At 40.3% G+C, this 20056-nt stretch overlaps 1 protein-coding gene across 4 annotated transcripts in view; it reads left to right on the top strand.

Annotated features, from left to right (window-relative positions):
* MPPED2 (metallophosphoesterase domain containing 2) overlaps nt 1-18583 on the top strand; it is a 112444-nt gene extending 93861 nt beyond the window's left edge. For all 4 annotated transcript variants that reach the window (XM_063397978.1, XM_063397976.1, XM_063397977.1 and 1 more), the window contains 3 exons: nt 11553-11668; nt 14388-14501; nt 17169-18583. In XM_063397978.1, the coding sequence (XP_063254048.1) occupies nt 11553-11668; nt 14388-14501; nt 17169-17287 (349 nt within the window). In that variant the 3' untranslated portion in view covers nt 17288-18583. The remainder of the gene's footprint in view (nt 1-11552; nt 11669-14387; nt 14502-17168) is intronic.
* Nucleotides 18584-20056: the final 1473 nt, after the last annotated feature.

Below are 20056 nucleotides of genomic sequence, written 5' to 3' on the forward strand. Positions count from 1 at the left end.
TTAACATGCTCCTCCTCATCGGCTCTGACAGTTTGATTAATTAGGCCCCCTCTTTAGATGACCTCTGCACTGACACGACAAGGAGGTGAATATAAAATGAATAGTTTGCCCACATAATGGCCTATTGCAAGTTTCAGATTTTTATCAGATCAGACTGAAGTCCAGGGCCTGTATTAAAACCCCCAGTGTACAGCAATATATGGCTGTGGGTTATGAACTGCAGGCTTTACAGCATGCTTAAAGAATTAAAACCAAACCAATCCTAGCCATCCTGATATATTGACTTCTTCTCTAAGAATTAATCTTTCCTTTACTCTCCTGGCCATACAATAGAAATCTAATTCATTTACATTATCAAATAAAATGACCTTTTGTTTTCAAAGGATTTTTTATTGCCAGAAAATACAGTATGTTAACTCTGTGGTTATTCAGCCTCCCATAAAATACTAATGTAAAGCCATTATTCTAGTGCCACTCTATTTAAATGTCAGTCTGTCTTTCTATTATAAACCACCAGTTCATAGGCTGGTAACTCATCAGTAAAAAATTTACTTCAGCTGAGAACTTGTAATATGAGCTCACAACTTTTCTTTGAATGCATATTTTTTAAAAATATGAGTATATAATATCCCAAGGGGTGAATATGTAATTGTGAAACTACAGCATGGCTGGAACACCTCTCCTGTGGAGACAGGCTGAGAGAGTTGAGGCTGTTCACCCTGGAGAACAGAAAGCTGCAGGGTGACCTTCCAGCTTTCCAGTACCTGATGGGGCTGCAAGAGAGCTGGAGAGGGACGTGTACAACAAACAACAGAAGGTAGAGTTAAATTAGAATCTGGGAAGAAATTCTTTGCTGTGAGGGTGGGGAGGCCCTGGCACAGGCTGCACCATCTCTGGAAGTGTTCAAGGCCAGGTTGGATGGGACTCTGAGCAACCTGGTCCTATGGAAGTTGTTCCTGCCCATTGCAGAGAACTGGAACTAGATAGATTTGAACGCCCCTTCCAACCCAAGCCATTCTATGATTCTGTGGATTGTAGCACCAAAAACACCAGTTGTTGCCCGCTGCATGGTGTCTCTGGCTGGAGCTGCTGCTCTGTGGTTCCAAGAGGGGCAGTTTCATCAGCCTTTTGAGCTACATTGCAATTCTCTAGGAGGCAACTTGAGCTTTTAATAAAATCTGGAGTTTTGGCTGGTGGGCACTGAGAAAGACATCTTCCCTGCATCATTTTTCTCCTGTTTGTTTCCACTGAATTATTTTCTATTAACACTCTTGAGACGAATTAGGCCTCAGAGAGATGTAGTGGTCAAATCTTCTTTCCCTCAAGGTGAGAACTGGGATGAACATGAATAATATTTTGTTGATCAAGTAACTGACACAGATGCAGAAGTTCTGCTATGTTGGTTTCTAATCACTCTATTATTAGAAATAGTATTCTATTATTAGTAGTTTTTTCACCAGAAGAGTCAAATTAACTCTCCTTCAGTCTGTGGTAATCCACATCTCCCACGAACCTCGTTGAAAGGACAACATGAAGGTGGGGGACCTTAAAATGAAATGCTGTGTCAATGACCCAGTTGTCATCAGAGTTCCTTGTTTAATCTTGAAGGCAACAAAAACGAGTGAACCATTGCTTAAACAGATCCTTTTCAATTAAAACAATGCTCTGTTTACCTCTGTGATGCCGAATGCTCTCTCCTGTCTTTTCAGCTGCTTTTCTTTTTCATGACCCTTATGTTTTTTCCTCAGTCTCTTCTGTCATATTTTCCCTTTGAGTTCATCAGTTGATCAAGTAACTGCATTACTTTAATTGATTTGCTGAATTGACTCATACATAAGACAGCTCCTCCAGGTAATAACCTGAAAATGTTTGCTCACATTACTGTGGCCATGCTTGAGTGCTGCAGCACTTGGAGTTCTCATTGGTTTGGGAGTGCACTGCACCATTTCTGCAGGTTGTTTTTCAGTTTCCCTGACACAAGCAGAGCAGCAGGGAATGAATGTTTATTTATACTATACATACATATAAATATATCCACACACAAGTGCACATGTTGTATGCATCAGGTATGGGATTTTCTATTTAGGTGGACTTCACTTGCAGTGAAGTCTCCTGAGGCTTCCTGAGCTGAGAAGGAGGTGTGATATGCATTTTGAGATCCATGATCATCCCTTTCCCCAGATGACTTCAAAGAAAAAGTTTGTTGCTATACTGAATTTGGCAAATGAGGTAGCAGTGGTTTTTGATGAAGACTGGACAGGAGCTAGTAACTTGCCCTTCCTGCAGATTCCAAAGCTGGATCACAGTTTTCAGCAATGGTGAAATTTTGAGTATGCCAGACGTTAAATTTCTGCATGAAGCAAGGTCTGTAATAAATGAAGAAAATGAACCCAACCTGCATAGCTTTCAAATAAAGGACAGTTCCTAAAACTTATAACTGAACAGTAAACGAGTAAGTTATGGCTTAAGATCAAGCTGTGATATTTTATACTGTACCTAAATGCCAATTAAGCATGTATTGTGACACTGGAAACTCAGTTTTTGTCTGGATAGTGAGGGTTAGAGTCTTTACAAGCTTGAGCTTCAAGAATAAGCTGGAACGGAAGGTAGCACAGACTTCAGACAAACAAGAAATGCTGGGAGTATCCTGTGACCTAATTATAATTGTTTCCATTCTTTTCTGTAAATATTTAGAAGATTACGTTACAAGTTCCTACAATTAAATATTGTGGGCTGTGCATGTCTGGAAGATTTAATGCATGTAAGCTTTGTTTGGTTTTCCTAGCAGGCATTCTGGAAAGTTTCAGTTTCTTATTGAGGAATGTTGGCCAGCATTTTGAGCAAAACATAAATAAAAATAGTGATAGTATTTATAGATAAACAGCACCATCTGGCAATAAGCAATCTCAGTGTCTTATTTTAAGTCACTGGAGTAGCTAACAGTAATTGAGTTATTAGTAAAGATCAATGGTGAAAATCATGGCCGGCAGAATTCTGTGTCTACCATCTGATTGACTTATGCAAGTTACTTAGGCATATATTCTGGCAAATTTATTCTTGGGTTAGCCAACCTAGTTCTGCACAGTACATCTATAAACAGTGTTCTGTCTAGACTGTTCTGAGCCTAAATTATTTATTACTTCTAAAGCACTTGAAAGAGTTTTTGAAAGCCTTCAAGTTCCTGTGATTGTGGTGTAGGTTTGTGCTTAATGTGTTCCTTTGGGTTGGTTTTGGTTTATTTCTTTTTCAGAAACATCAAACTTGTTTGATAATTGTGGAAGTTAGAATGGCAAAGGAATGGGCAACTAAGCCAGAACATAAAGGCACAAACACCCAGACCTTTTTCTTCACAATGTTGTGTGGTAGAGCTCCTCAATATAAAAAAGACACATCTTTCCTGTAGGTGTCATTAAATGTTGTGTATATTTGGAGAGTACAGGCTGCAGATATAAACATATAAAAAAGTGCTGAAACACCACATAAAAATATGTGTCTGGAATATGTCTGGTCTGCTTCATTAATTAATGAATAAGCTATCACATCTGCTGACCCTCACAGCCTTTTGGAGGAACTACTGAGACTTTATCAATGCTAAAGAATTCTGTTTTAAGGAGCATTCCAAATAATTAAATATCCAGAGGCTGTTTCTTAGGAGCAAGAACCAATTTCTCTAATAGGGCAGGTTAACATAACTACTTTGAAGTGTTTTATTTGTTATACTAACTTATATCTGGCAACATTTCTTTCATAATTCACTGACATGTAGCTTATTTGTTTCAAAGGTTGACATGTTTCTGTTAATATTTTCCAAATGCTGCTTTTTCAAATATATAAAATATTCAACAGAAACTACTGGATGTAATTAGACCTGTTCAGATTTTGCTTTTTTATGTGTCAAACACACATGTCAATCCTACCCCAGTGGATTGAAGAGATGCACTATTAAGTGTGTATTGGGGGAGAGGTGGGGTGTTTTTTTTGGTTTTTTTCTTTTCTCTCTCTACTTTAATGTGTGTTGTCATCACAGAAGCAGGACTGCTAGTAAAAGCCTCTCCCAGACTGACCTGGGGTGGAATCTTTGTCAATTTACATTTCCTGCACAGATAGTGAGAGGAATGCAAAAAAATAATTTAAGATGTGATTAAATAGCATATTATGATCACATTTACTGTAAGAAATCAAACATCCAAGCATCATTCTTAAACATGCTCAGCTGTTGAACAAAATTGAATCAAAATTTTAGCTGCTCTTTTTTTCTTTTGTTTCCTCTTTCCCTTGGTATGTCCCTGGGAACAGACATTCAATTTATGTTGTGGTGAGCTTGAGGACCACAGAGCTCCTTCCTTTAGACTGATATTTTAAGATTCTTTGTGGTTTTATGAAGACCACAAAATTTTACCATAAGAGCTTAAGTAACTTAAGTTCTTTTCAGTGCTGCAGCATCCTTTGATGCTTCAAGGGTGCATGCACCCTGCACTGGGAGGCAGTATGGGAATGAGGGAGTAAATGTGCTCCCTCCAGATTGAGAAGCAGTTCTACAAGTCCATCCAGGGTGTAGTCTGTAGGTCTGAGCTGCTGCCACAGTGCAACACCACTGCCATGTGGGAAAATGCCATGTACTTAGTGTATGGATCCATTTGAGTCTGGTCCTAACTTAAACCAGGCCTGTCCTTCAAGCCAGACCCAACTATACGCAGCACAGAAATATGTAAGGTCTGATACTTGCTCCTATTCGTAGGCCTTTGTAATTCTGTTCTTTTTAAAAGTAGAATGAAATTAGCCCTTGAGTCAAGTTTGAATTATTTTCATATTTTGAGGATATTAAAATATCTCCCAGATCTCATTAAGTAAAGCCCTAAATAAAATAATTGCAATACAGTCAGGGATTGGAAAGCCTCAGAAGGTTTGGAGGAAATTTCCGCTTTGATGAGCAATTCAGATACTTAAGCAAAGGTTGTCTGGATCATAAGCTTGAGAAATTCACCCAAGAAATTCACCTCCTTTCCAGTATCCACTGGCTTCCTGGTGGTGTCCACTGCTCTGCTTCATTGTGATCTCTACTGCTGTCCTCTGGGAGCCCTGTGCTCTGCAACCTGCTGTCCTCGGTGTCTTGTGATCCTCTGTGACCTTACTGGGGTTTCAACCTCCTGCCTGTCTGTTCCTTTGCTCTCAAGTCTCTTAAGCCCCAGTGTATTTTCATGTGTTTCTTTACTCAATTTCTTTTGGTTTTATTAAAACACATCTTTCCCACAGATGAGTGTTCTTAAATACTTTCTGTGGTGTTCTGTTATTGTTAACACAAAACATGTGAACTGAATGGACAATCATCTGCCAAAAAGGATCACTAACCATTCCAGACATAGGGCAGAAGATGTCACTGGGTGGCGTGGACCATCAGAGAAGAGAAATAAGTGAAAGGTATCCACAGAGGTAGCAGGCTGTAGATTTGGGGACCAGAGCTCAGTTACCTGTCAATAGCAGCTGGGGCAGCAAGGGCAGAGATGTGCAGACATTGACAGAGGAAAGATGCAGGAGGGAATTCTTTTCATGTGCTATTTTCCCGCTGTATGGATGGCTAAAGCTGCACTTGCCCTGTCCTGTTCCTGTTTTATGTGATAATCTGGTCCAGATCAGCACACCCATGGAACATGATGTATGGCAGCAGTAAAGATCCTGGATTTTTCTTTCTTTTCATAGCTTTCACAGATCCAGGCATGAATCTCTATCTGACAGGAGTTTAAACTAAAACCTGCACTGACCAGTTTGTACAGTCTGAGGTAGAAATTGAGAATGACTTGGTGCAAGGAGTATGCCAGGTCACGCTGGCCGGGAAGGTGATCCTGCGGTTTGTCATTGTGAAGGACTGCTCCCTAGGGAAAAGGCACTGCATGGGCTCTTTCCCTTCAAACACGGTGGAAGATGGGAGGTCGTGCTTCTCAAATGCTTTGTCATTTAGATAACCAGCATTCAGAGGTTAGAGACTGTAAGTTAAAAGAGAGAGAAACCTGCAAAACAAAACCAGTCAAAACAACCAGCAGGTTGTTGAGGTTTCAGGTTTTTCTAACCTTGTGAAAATAGCTGAGCTATGTTTTAGAGGCTTCCTGACTTGAGTGCAGGCTGGTAATAAGGAGGTAGGTATAGTAACACAGTAACATAATTGCAGTACTGATAATTCACTTTTGTGAGAGCTTTAGCTGTTTAAAGATGCAGGGTAAGCAAAATCCCAAGGAACCGGGCTCCGTGATGCTTCTTTCTGTTCTGTGTTATTATTCTCACTTTCTAAATGGGACACTGAGGCACAGCAGGTAAGTGCTAGTGGGAATGACATTCAGCTCGAGCCCCCAGGCTGTGCCTCTCACCGATGTCACAACACTGCATATAATGAGCACATTTAGGAAACAATTTAGCCTTTACCATTTCCTGGTGGTTGTTACATTTATGAAAAAGCGTTTGCATCTTCACTATAAAAAGGAGCTTAACCAAAAAAGTGCTTTTGTGGCACTGAAGGCAAGTTTCAGCACCTTTACAGGAGCTGTTGTAAAATGCGCTTCCTCAATCCATTGTGCACTTGCCCTGCTCAGTCCTTTGTGTGGATGATTGCAGAGGCTCTCTCCTCCCTGTGGGCACTCTGTGCGTGGAGTCAGTGGCAGCGCGCGTGTGCTGCTGGCCCTGGCAAACTCCTGTGTGCCCTCAGGGCCAAGGGGCACCGAAAGGCTCTCCTTCTCCCTGCACAAAGGCCACTGTTTGTGGCTGTCCTGTCACTTTGCAGTCTGGGCTCTGCTGCTCCGCTGCAAGCTCTGCTCTGCTGCACAGCTTTGGCCCAGGCCTGGAGCAGGCGCTTTGGGGATGTGTTTGTAGGGCAGTCCCGCAACAAAGCGAGTCGCACATCTGGGATGCACGTCCGTGTCCTGTCCCAGCATTTCTGTTCTGCTGCTGGAACTGTCTCCCTCCCTCGTGAGCCAGGTCTGTGTGCTCAGTTTGAATGCTGATAAAAATAGAAAGCATTTTGTTATTGTTATTGGTTGTGTGGAAATGTTTCCCACTAGGATGCCTTTGAGACGCTCCCTCAGCTGTTATCCTGTGGAAGGAGACAGACTAAGAGTTTTGCCTCCTGTGCACTTTACTCATTGGATTAAGGGTAAAATTGAAGCTTTCCTAAAAGACTGGTAGCCTTAAAAATGAGTGAATACTTGGGATTAAAGGCCTATGAGATAATTTATTTTTTCTAATCCTGTTTAAAAGTAACTATTGAAATAAATGGATTTGCTGGTGGAGTTAAGAGGAAAATGTGAATCTAGAAGGTCTCATTGTACATTTACCTTTTGAGTTGTTGAACTCTGAGGATAAGGTAATAAAATGCATGAGTCAGAGAAGGGATGAAAGTAGGTTGTAGGAGTTACCATCCTTTAAAAGCATTGAAGTTCCAGAAGGAGTTGACATTTCTGTGTTACTTGGATGAACTTGGCTGTGGCTTTGTGTCTCCTTTCCTCATGTGACAGTGTTGCTTCTGAGGTGAATGCACCAAGGAGAAGTTGATTTTTTGTGTCATGAAATGATGCTTCATTCTCTGTGCTTTTGTTGTGGGTTGGTTTGGGTTTGTTTTGGGTTTTTAAAATGTATTAGTAAAATAATAAAGCCATACAATGCTTGCTTGGGAGAAGGGAGATCTGATCACCTGCTGAAGCTGGAGCTCTCTGCTGTTAAAAGCAGATGGATTTATGTGTCCTGTCCAGGGGTTCTCCCAATGCACCTGTAAAAGAAGGATGAGTCTTGTTGGGAAGCTTAACATTCCCTCCTTCCTGGCATTATGTCAAGTAATGTCTGCATCTCTTGCAGCACGAGGTGTAAAGATAATTTGCAGCCTCCTGCGTAAGCATTCTTTTAATTGCAGAAAACATAGCTTCCAAAACGCCAGGTGGAGGGGGATCTGTGGGGATTCCTGTGCAGAAATGAAGAACTGAGGAGAGCAAGGATGGGCCAGGTGTCTGCCTTTCACGAGGATATTCCCTGTGTCACATCTGGTGCCAGCATAGCTGCTCTCCCTAAATGAAAGGGAAGCTTTGCAGTCGAGGCGAGGGCTGAGCTGTCAGGTGAGCCAGGATCCAGGAATTACTGTGCTGGTTTGATGGCCTGTGAGGGATGCTGTGAAGTGTGGCGTGGTTCTGACGAGCAGAGCCTCAATTAGGTTCTCTGCACATGGCTGACATGCCGGGCATCGAGTGTGAGGACGTGTTCTGGTCCATCAAACGTAAAATGACAAAATCATTTGTAATCTCTCATTACCAATCCCTGTGGGCTTTCCATCTATGCCTCCCTTGTGGCATTATTCAACCAAGCCAATAACTTTCTGTTATTGCCAGCTATACTTAAAAATGAAGTTTAGGAATTAACTGAAATCTTTTACTTAGAGATCCATAGGAAAAAGAATTAGGTCAGATCTGAAATATTGCTATTAATGACTAAGTAGCCTTTATTAATTACTTGTGCTTGATTGTAATTTACCACGAGTGGATATATGTGCTTTTACCCCTCTGATTCTCTCTCCCACCCTCTGATTCTCTCTCTCCCTCAGGTAATGAGCAGAGGGCTGTGTAGTGCTTGGTTGCCAGCTGGGGTTAAACCATGACAGTGCAGCCAAAGTTCATTATCTACATTTCTTCCTAGATAGGAAGTGGATTCTCACAGTAAGTTATCAGCTTAAAAATACATTGCAGAAGACACCTAACTCCGTGCAGGTTTTTTCTTCTAAATTATTTAGACGTTGAGAGTGACTCTATTTAACACTTATGTATGCAAAAACGTCACCAACAGGAGTAAAATATCGCTCTCTGAGACCCCCTGATAGGACACGACCTACCCACAGGGCAGGCTTTGTCTTTCCTGCCCGTATTTAAAGTTTTCTGGGATAACTAGCCGTTCATTGTCCGCTCATGGGATTCACAGCACACCGACCCCATCTCATCTTCACTGCAACACAGCAAACATCGGGTCACCTTCCTTGAGATCCCACCTAAACCTGAGCCCGTGCCATACAGAGGTTTGGCTTCTTGGTGGTGTTCTGAACACGTGCTTGGCTTTCTGGCAAGGCCTGAGCTCCCTCTGAAAGGCAGGGACCCTCAGTTTGCCTGGCCAGCGTGCAGTGCTGTCAGGAATTGTGCAGTTTCATGTTTTTAATGCCTGAAGCCTAAATCTGTAATCCAGGTGTTCTTCCAGTCATGCTTGCTCTTCTCTTTGATTTACCCATTTTGTATGAAAATCTTTAGTATATTAAATAAGTACTTGACCATCTTTTTTGTGCACGTGCTTGCATAATGAGGAAGGTTTCTCAAAAGTTTTTTTGCAAGTGAATTCCCATGTGGTGCCTGTTAGTCACAGCTAATTACAGAGGTTGGTGAATGAGGAATATATCTGAGCTCAGATTCCCCTCCTCCTCTTTCCACAGTGCTTCAGAAGAAAATAAAATAAGAATCCTGCAGACAAATCCAGATTTTTCTGTGGTCGTAGTCTCCAAAGAGCTCCAGAGAAATCACAGATGTGGTTTCATGTTTCAGGTTTAACTATGTTGTAATAACTACAGTCTTATCTGCAGGAGAAATGCAAGTGGGGAAAGAATCATTAATTGACAATGAAAAGTTTGACCCAAGCTCTGTGTGTGTGTTTGTTTGTTTTAAGCAGCTGAGTGTTTAGCCAAATGATACTTTAACTTCTGACTGCAGCCTTGAAGGTTACAATCATCTTGACAGGTTAAAACCTAGGAATGTTATAGGAAAGATACATGTTCCAGGAAAGCCAGTCCTAGAAAAGCAGAAATTCTTGTGGTTTAGTTAAAGCCAAGACACAACCTTCAGTTTAAATTCAGCTGCGTACAAACCTCCTGCAAGGTGCACCGACCTTGCTTTACAGCACAGGAAGGTTTTTAGGTGCAAAGCGAGGCAGCTGTGAGAGGTGAAGCTTCGTGGCTGAGCACATGAGGAACCCACAGCTCACATAAAACGTTTGACTAACGTCTAATTTTCCTACCTTTTGTCAGTGTTCATTCAGGAAGTCTGCTAGCGTGAATGAGTTCCTGTGTGTGTGGAGTATGAGTATTATCCAGCAGGACTACATGGGATATGTCTATTATTTGTTACAAAGGCACCAGTGACCTTCCTGCCCCTATATTAGCAGCGCCTGCTGTTTTTCCATACTGCTGATTGTCAGGAATGCAGATCATCCATACAACTGGGTACAATCCTCAGTGGTCAAATTATTGTCTCAGGAAAATAAAATGCTTTAATTATAAAAAAATAAAAATTAGAGATGTAATCTCAGCAGGACATTCCCACTTAAATGCATATTTGAAGCTGGAAAAATGAATAATTTAGTGGGTAGAGAAGGCAGATTACATAATGAAATTACAAAGGACTCTAATGATTCCTGTTTTTAACAGGTGTGGGGTTTGTTCAAGGTTGGTTTGTGGTTGCTTTTTGTCCCCAGTTTTTGTTTTCTGTTTTCAGAACTGGAGCACACAGAAAACCCCAGGTGTAGCTTGAATTTTCACAAATATGACTAGGGCTAGGACAGGAGTATCCTACCTAGTAAACAAAGTCTAAAACTGTTGCCTGAGCTCTAGGAAACACACACATGGATGCAAATTCTTAAAATTAGTACAGCACTAAGAGCTGTGTAAAAGGTTATTGGTAACAAGTCTAAATATTCCTGTGTTTCAGCAGAGCAATTGTTTTGTGTACTTATTTGATAGGGAAAGAATTCATTAGGATATATCTCTATCAAAATTATATGTGTTGAAAAAGTTATATGTTTAAAAAGTACTCCTAGAAGATGTTCTTTTCATTGCTACATGCTTGGGTTGGTGCATAAACCAGTGTCTCAGAACAACTCTGATTGGATGAAATGCTGGAGAAAACTGAGGGTATCAGTTTTCCTTGAGAAATACTAAATGAATTTTAAATAAGGTCTCTTTAAAAAGTCACTATGAGGCTAAACATTGATGATGGAGATTTCTAGGAGGCTCAGGAGCTCAAAACCCAGTTGGGTGACAGTGTTCTGGTATTAAAAGTGCAAAAAGGGGCAAGTTTGAGTTTAGTGGCACAGATGGTGCCTCTAGCTGCCACGTCGAGCCTCTTGTTGAACTGTTACTGCTGCCCTGTGCTGGGAGAAATTGATTTTTGCCTCCAAAATTTTTTTGGGGTTGTTTTGGTAGTTAGCATAGGGAAGGAGTTCTTGTGTTTGAACATTCCCAAACTGTGATAAAAAGCTTGAGATTTAGACTTTGTTATTTTAGTGTTTTTTCCTTTCTCTCTAGTGAGTAAATGCCCCCAGGGCTAAATGCTCTTGAAGTACAAAAATAACATCACACATTAATCTAAATTGAAATGTATATTTTAACATATGTATGTATTTGAATCAGTGTGTGTTAGAGGCATCCTCTTCAAAAAGGCAGTCTGCGGGTAATCTCCGAAGTACAGAAATAGTTTTAATTCAGAAAAAATTGGAGAAGGGGAAGAGATTTTTATTTTACACTGATGCAGTTTGTCTTCTTTTCCCCAAAGGACACCATGGTTTAATGGATGGGGCTTTAATCTACCCAGAGGTCAGTCTTTGCTAGACAAGTGGAACCTTATTCCTGAGGGAATTGATATACTAATGACACATGGACCTCCCCTTGGTAAGTGAAATGAAAGTTCCCTGTGATTTTTTGCATGAGAATTTTACTTTCAAAATAAGCAAAGTTGATAATGCTGTAGATATACTGTAATTGCACCTAAATTAAAAACTATGGATTAAAAACCTTTCTGAAAGGAGTGGAAAATTATGATTAGGCTTAGCTGATCTGTTGAGTTTCCATAAAAAATTTGACTTTTTTATTAAATTCAAACTAGGGAAGATCAAATATCTGACTCCATAACCATTACGGTTTGACATTTTATTTAAGAATAGTATTCATCTGACAACCAGTTTCCAATCCCGTGTGACTTTTTAGAGATTGACTAAAACTTTTGAAACCTTTTCTCACTACAGTGTCATGTTATTTTAAGGTTTGAGAGTAGCAGTCAAGAGTTTGGAACTATGTAGTCACATATTCTCCTTGATAAAGTCCTTGTAAACTTAGAATATGTAAGAATAGTTTTAAAGGTATTAATTGGCTTATAAAAAATTTGTGAAGGAATAAAATTATGTTCTTGGATAATTGTTCCTGACTTGATCTAATGACAGGTGAGTATCAGTCTATGAATGCATAATTTGTTTCTTCATTAGGTAGCTCAAGTTTCTCATTTATTTGAATTTTGCTTGTCGTGTCAATATGAGTCATTCGCCGATCTCTGTTTTAACTCTTACGATCTAAACTAAGTTCTGATATCTCAGAAGGACACCAGGACACTCATTCAGCAGAGGCATGAGTACCCAGTTTTGGCATAGCTGAAGTCATTAAAGCCCACTCTAAAGCCATTTGGAAAGTCCTGCGATCCCTTCTCCATCCTGTGCCCCACAAGGCATCTCTTATTATTTACTGCCTTTCCTCAAGATGCATGGGGCAAGCAGCCTGGGACTGTATTTTAAGTGTCTCAGTTGGGTTTACAACAACTGAGCCTTTTATAAATATGACTTACCAGAATGAGGAAGTGTGGCAGTCTCTTCGTTGCCCTTACTGTGAGAAGAGTGATTTTTGTCAGGGTTTTAGTAAGCTCTTTAGTAAGCAATCCAAGAGGTCAGATCACACAATCACAGGAAGTGACCGAATCGCAGTCACTCACTACATTCATGGAGGTGAATATGTAAAATCTTCTCAGAATTGCATGGTGCCATTATAAACCAGCATTTTAAGTGCTTCCAGGCTGGCTCAGTGTTCTCATAGCGTTTCTTGGTGACCGTGGAGTCAGGAATTAATGCGTGCTTGTGTTTTTTACCACTATTAAGTTAAGAGTCAGCAATCTAAGCCAAGATTAGGAAAAAAAAAGTCCAGAAAGTTTTTGACCAATGTACTTACTGCTCCTTTTATATTCTGGTTCATTTTTTATTATTATTTAGAGAATGCTGTAAGATGATCAGCAAATTCTCTTTAACCTTCCTGGAGCTCACAGCGTGCTGCTGTGTTACAACATCCCCTGACAGCAGAGCCACCGGATATTGCAAGCCAGGGCCTTGAACAGCGCTCTCTTAATTGTTTAATTTTCCCAAAGAAGCAAAAAAACCCATGCAAGTGTGTTTATAATGTTTCATGGGTGCTGTTTTAAATGGGTTGTTCATCCATCTGCTCTGAATTGGGTTCATACAGAAATACTGTGACGCTGCAGACACTAACGAGTGCTGTAATTGAATATGCGTGCTTAAATTTTGTGTTTGAAGGAGATAATGAAGTTCAGCTTCAAAAGGTTGGCACTGTATCTTAACTACAGACACAGATCAGGTGTCAATACTGTGCCTAAAATGAGGGGCTCTAGCTCTCAGCCTGCATGATAATATTGCATAAACACTGCTTTTTAAATAAGTGTTTACTTATTAATATTAAGTAAATATTAAGGGAGGTAGAGCTGTAACCGGACTCTTTGGTCACTCAAAAATTTAGTCAAGTTCATGTCCTGGCATGTTTTTACTACCTGGGATTAACTTGGCACAGGCTGTAATTATGCTAAAGTCAGTAGAATGGTGCTACAGCTGGACATGGCTCCTGATTTCCCTTTTATTACTCCTTGTTCACCTTGCCCTGCTGATCTTTTCCATGCTAGTCCAGGCAGCAGGCTCCTGTAGGCACTCATGTCAGGTTTTGTACATTTTTCTGTATTATCCATAAGACCAAGTGGCAATGTGGCCAATTAGCACTGATTTGTTGGAAGCTGTTTTGTAGTTTTTGCATTGCTTGAGCCTGGTGACAAGGGCTCAGAAGTAACCTGATGCTTGCAGATCATGGTTCTCCAGAAATTGTGGGAGTCTGTATTTTAAATCTTTGGGGTGGCAGCTGTATTGAGTTGTAGCTCACTATATAGTTATAGTTATAGCTCATCATCCTGAGCTGTTTCATTTCTGGACTAACTACATATCTGGCTTGGGAAGCTGACTGCTCTAAGAGCCAAGGGAAAGGGAAGAAAAATCTGCAGCAGTGCCAGGAATAAATGTCCCAGGGTTTCAAGGTGGAAGATGAGTTTAAACCTATAGTTTAAAAAAACAAATCACATCCAGAAAAATATTAATGCAGATGGAGGGAGGAAATCTTAAGGAAGACAAAGTGACAGTGAAACATTTCTTAAAAGCTATTGTGTGCTCTAATGGAGAGGTTATGACTAGAGATAATGTAATAAACCCTGTGTGAATAATGACTTCCTGAAAGACTGTGTGAAACCTTACCTGAATAGGGAAAATTAATAGTATTGATTGCATTTTGCCTTCAGGTTTTCGAGACTGGGTTCCAAAGGAGCTGCAGAGAGTGGGTTGTGTGGAGCTGCTGAACACAGTGCAGAGGCGAGTAAGGCCCAAGCTCCACGTCTTTGGTGGGATTCATGAAGGTAAGGAGCAGTGCTATGTCCTGCTTCAGCTCAGATTTCAAGGAAGCACATTTTGATGGTGTATTGCAGTGGATAATGGCATATTGGATTAAAGTAGGGAGGGAGTTCAGGGAAGTGATTGCATATGTGGCACTTTGTAAATTTATTCCTGAATTAAAACAGACTGTTTCAGGAATGTGTGCTACATTTAGCCACCTACATCTTTCACTGTGCAAAGGTTGCTCTATACAGGTTATTTGAAAGCAATTCAAATTTTGACAAACTTGGTTAGAGAAACAGATGAGATTCCCCACACTTGCAAGCCAAAATGAAAATTATCCCCATTACTCCAAGTACAGGAGCTAAGAAAGCTGCTAGAGAAAAAAAGAAAATGCAAAGACAACTTGCTGCCTCTGCTCACCTCCCTCAGGGTATAAGGAGAAGTAGAAAGCAGGGCATCTCAAGTCAGGCATCAGGAGGAGCCACTGCCAGAACTCACTTTGCACACTTTTCTAAAAGCACCCTGTAATACAGTTTATACTCTCTGTGTTACCCTCCAGGAGTCTCATGTTTTAGAAGAGATATTCCCACTCTGTCAGGGCCAGCACAGGCAGAGTGTGAAGCTTCAGAAACAATGAGCTCAGTTTGTGGCAGTGGAAGAGACTGAGAGATTAAATACATTCTGGAGATACTTAAATATTTAATAGGATTTTCTAGCTTTCATGTGGCTGAGAGACAAACACTAGGAGTTCTGCCTGAGAGTGTAAGACTTCATGACCCTAGAACTCAAAATTACACATTAAATGTTTTATATTCTCCCCCCTGGAGGTTTCTCCATTGTCTCTTAACTAGGTTCTCCACAGGCCTAAAGATTTTGAGGACTTCATAAAAGAAAAATTTAAAAAGGACAGCTTTCTCTGCTGGTTGGTTTTTCTGAAACCCTTGTGACTTCATACAATGATTCCCATGCCTGGTATCTGTAAATAAAGAGTTTATACTGGGAATACTGACATGACCCTCTGCATTAGAGGCATAAATAACAGTCCTTTAATGCACCCAGGAAAAGACTGGGTATTTTGTACAAATATTAGTCCTTGCATATTAAAAATAAATGAATATTGCAAGACTTCCAGCTAAAATGTGTAAATTGTCCACAGCCTTTGTAGGCACATTGGGTAGGGAAACTCGGGGTTGAAATAGTGCTAAGGGTGGGAGAGGAAGGTGTCTGAATGTACAAGACCATCACTGTGAGAAAGCACCAAGGAGCCATGTGCAGCACCTTACAATTAAATCTCCTGGGAAAGGTGGCAGGACATAATAAAAGTAAACATTTGAATAAATTCTTACAAGAATACCAACAAAAATTTAAAATCATTTCTAGTACTTACACAGAAGACATAAGAATGGCTTGTTTCAGTACAGGAAGAAAACTGCAAAGTGTTAAGAGCGTTCTCTTACACTGCAATTAATTTTTATCGTGCTCCAGCTGAGATGAATATGCACCACATTCCCTTGAACCAACAGAGGCTATACATACATTTTGGTGATGCAGGTTTTTTCCCCTGGTTGATAAGCAAAACAACCACAAACAAGTTTTTCCCACCATGAGATGATCTAGATCAAAATTGCCAGTCTAAATAAATAAAGTAATACAGGTGGACAGTGCAGCAATTCTGAAGTGATTATTCTTTCTGATAGGCACTGCGGGTAGCTGTATTTATCTGAGCTTTCAGACAGCAGTGATCTGTACTGTATCATAATAGTTTGAAAGAAAAACATTTTTCCTCTGAGGGTTTGCAATGGAAACTCTCTTCCTCCTTGAAACTCTAGGGTTTTCTTCAAATTTTTTTTTTTTTTTTTTTTTTTTTACATTTGAGGCCAAATACTTCCTAGATGTTTTCAAGCTTCTTTGTTAGCTTTTTCTGGATGTCAGCTGAAAACACACATGCTTCTATAATTTTTATATAAAAATAAAAATAATGCAGTCATAGAGTGGCTCGGATTGGAAGGGACTTTAAGGACCATCTCATCCCAAATCCTCTGCTGTGGGCAGGGATGCTTTCCACTAAACCAGGCTGCTCAGAGCCTGTCCAGCCTGGCTTTGAACACTTCAGGGATGAGGCAGACACCTGGGCAGCCTGAGTATGTGCATGTGTGTATTTTTAACCTGCTGATGAGTTCCTCGGGTCTCAGAAGCCAATGTGAGCACCAGCTTGGCAGTGCTAGGAGGAGGAGCTGGGTGATGAGGGCTACCACAGGAGAGGTGACAGAGCTCAGGTCATTTGTTGGAGAGAGGGTGTTTAGGCTAAACCAAAGTTACTTCTAAATCTTTTACTTCTGAATAGTCTGAATTTTCTTCTGACAGACGTGACAGGCATGCAAACTATAGCTCCCTAATTAAGTAGTTAGAAAAAGAACATGTGTGGTTTGTGTGTCTGCCACACCCAGTTGCAACAGAGGATTTTCCAGGGGCGAAAAGGAGTTTGTACATAAACCACAAGCAGCCTTTCTTATCTCAGATAGAGTACACTGTAGTTTTTTCAGTCCAGCCTTTGTGGCAGAGACACCAGAAGGGGCTGGTGTCATTTCGAAGGGGTTAATTTGGCTTTATTGCACAGCATGGCTCCCCCAGCAGCGTTGGGTGCTGTGTGTGTCCCTGGCAGTGAGCGTGTCCCCTTGTCCCCACAGGCTACGGCATCATGACAGACGGCTACACCACCTACATCAACGCCTCCACGTGTACAGTCAGCTTCCAGCCCACCAACCCTCCCATCATCTTCGACCTGCCAACCCCTCAAGGATCCTGAAGCACTACTGGGGAAGGTCTAGAAACTGCCATTTTCTAACTACGAAACTCACATTCGGTTACATGTTTATTTCAAAATAGGGGCTAGGGGGGATTCTGGGGGAGCCGTGGGGGTTTTTGTTTTGGGGTGGGGTTTGGGGGGGTTTTTTGGTTTTTTTTATTTGTAAATTGCTGGTGCAAAAGAAACAAGAAGAAAAGTTAGAGGTTGTGCTTTTTGGAAATGCAGCATTCATTTTAAATTGATAAAGCATTGTGAATTTGTAAAATGAATTTTGTTTTTCAATAAATTTGCCATTGTAAATTGTTATAGTGTTCTTAAAAGGACAGCCAAGCTTTCTTTTAATAAGTGAGAGACCTTATTTTAATATTATATTATAAGCTAAAAAATAGGCAGCATTTAAATACACCCAAATTTGCACAACTTATGTTACTGTTGGGGTTTTTTTAAAGTGTCTTCTTTTTCCCTAGGTTTAAATGTTAGCTTTTTATCTCCATTTATATCTTTTTTTTTAGTAGCACAATGTTTTGGGGTCCATTTACCTCTTGATATGTGTGCATGTACTTAAACTTGGTTCTATTCACAGTAGAATGCAGCAAGGGGAGAATAGACCTCTCAGTTGTTTGTCTCTACCTGCTGTCTAGATCTGACTGATCTAGATAGCCACAGCCTGTATGTGATATCTACCTTCTGTTGTTTCTTTTTTAAATTATTTTAGCTTTAAAAGACTGGGGGTGAAAGCTGCAAAGAGCAGGTATTTCATGCAGTAAAAAAAAAAAAAAAGTTGTAAATGCGGACTCCTTTTAAATATGAATTTATATATATATGTATTTTTTGTGCATTATAACTAAGCTAGGATTTAATATTGCCAGTATAGCATCTGCAAAATTATGCTGTACAGCACATCTAAATTATAAAGGATGTGACACATTTTTCCAAGTGCTCAAGGCCTTCAAGAGCCCGAGTTAAATCTTTGTTGTAGTTCAGGCATGTATAGAGTCAAATGGATACAATCAAGCCTAAATAAAATAAGGCTTAGTTGTCCTTTATATTTAAATATTCTTCTTGTCTTTTTTATTTCCTTTTTCTTATTTTGCACTGTGTGTAAATGCAATCTCACTAGCACAAAATATTGTTGCAGATAGTTATTTCTGTTCCACCACTGTAAATGCTATTGAGCTTTGTTCTGTTTTATGTTACCTTGTTAATGGAATTTAGAAAAGCAGTTGTTTCTTTAAATTTATTGTGATATTATATCTAGCGGCCTTTATATGCAAATAAAATTGCAAGATTTTTAAATATGTGGTTCAAGGGAATTTTGTGGTTTATTGTAGCCTGAACAATTTTGGGGAGTGATGGTAAGGGTAAGTAAGAACTTTTCTATTTCTCAATAAATTTATATTGCAGATTATTCATCAGATGTCAGTTGGTCAAGAGAGCACTCAGAGTTTCCCTTCTGTTTCTCTGCCATCCATTCCTTTCAAACAGAAGGGATTTTATCTTTAGGTGTTGATGGTGCTGCCTAGCCTTGTAGGACACTGTTCCAAATGACACGAGGAAGAATTGATCAGGCAGTAACCTCTTTGCTTCCTCACTTGGTCATTAGCACTGAGCTGCAGGTGCCTTATGCTCATCCACTCTGGGTTAAAAAATGAATAGTCAATAGGGGAAATACATCACTTTTTATGTAATCTCTTGTCAGTTTTGTGGCTACGGCGGGATCCACCACTGGCAAGGGACTCGCAGGGCAGTGTGGTTCTGTGTATGCCAGTGGAATGACAAACACTGCAGGACCTGCTGCTGTTGCTGCATACAGTCATATAGATAATAACAGTCTTGTTCCAAAACAGGAGGTACGGCTGCAAAAATCTGGTTTCAAACTCGAGAAAATAAGGCACAGTTTTCATGAATCTGTATCTGCAGTAACATCAACAAGACCTGGAGAGACACAGAGTATCCCCATTTATCTTAACAGGTTGATAACTTTTGACATTATTTTGATACAAAGGTTATATAGACAAACAAATCCAAGGCTCTTACAGCAGAATACAACTTAGTGGCATTTTGATGCCACGTGCATGACACATATCTCTGGAGTAGGCTGAAATATTCAGATTTATAAGGCTGCTATACCAAAGTCCTCTTTGGGAAAAGAAGCTGCTGTATCTCTTAAATCTAGCTCTTGTTCTGTACATGGAATTTCTTGCCAGGTTTCCTTATGAAACAGATAGGTTCCTTCACTCCTTAATGATATGTGCCTCACTTTGCTTGCAGTGCTGGTTATTTTATCAATTGAGCCAAAGGAAGAAAGGTCACCAAATATTAGTCCTTATTTTTGGATGTAGATGTCTTGTGGGCTTTTTTCTGCTAGCAGTGAGAAGACAAGGAAATTGATTTTGACAACCACAGCTGTTTTCTGGCAAAGAACTTTTGAGATGGCTGTCCTTGAAGAAAAGCACTTCTTGGAGCACACAGAAATCATGAATGTAGCACACCTGAGATGATTCTGTTTCACTGATCTCTTGCTTGTTTTCACTGCATTAGGAGGAAATATCCATAGCCTTAGATGCTCTGTAGTGCCATGAACTTTCAGCTGAGCAGAGAATAGCCACTGTATCTGTGTTGCTCTCCAGCCTTCTGGAGAACCTGGCACCTCTTCATTAGCTACAGCAGGTATAGTCCACAGCACCAATCTGTCATGTCTCTGCCTCTTATTGAAAACTGGGTTATTCCAAAAGCAAAAATTCCAAGCCAACAACAGCTTTGTTCCAG

Source organism: Prinia subflava, chromosome 5, assembly GCF_021018805.1.
Source record: "Prinia subflava isolate CZ2003 ecotype Zambia chromosome 5, Cam_Psub_1.2, whole genome shotgun sequence".
NCBI lineage: Eukaryota > Metazoa > Chordata > Aves > Passeriformes > Cisticolidae > Prinia > Prinia subflava.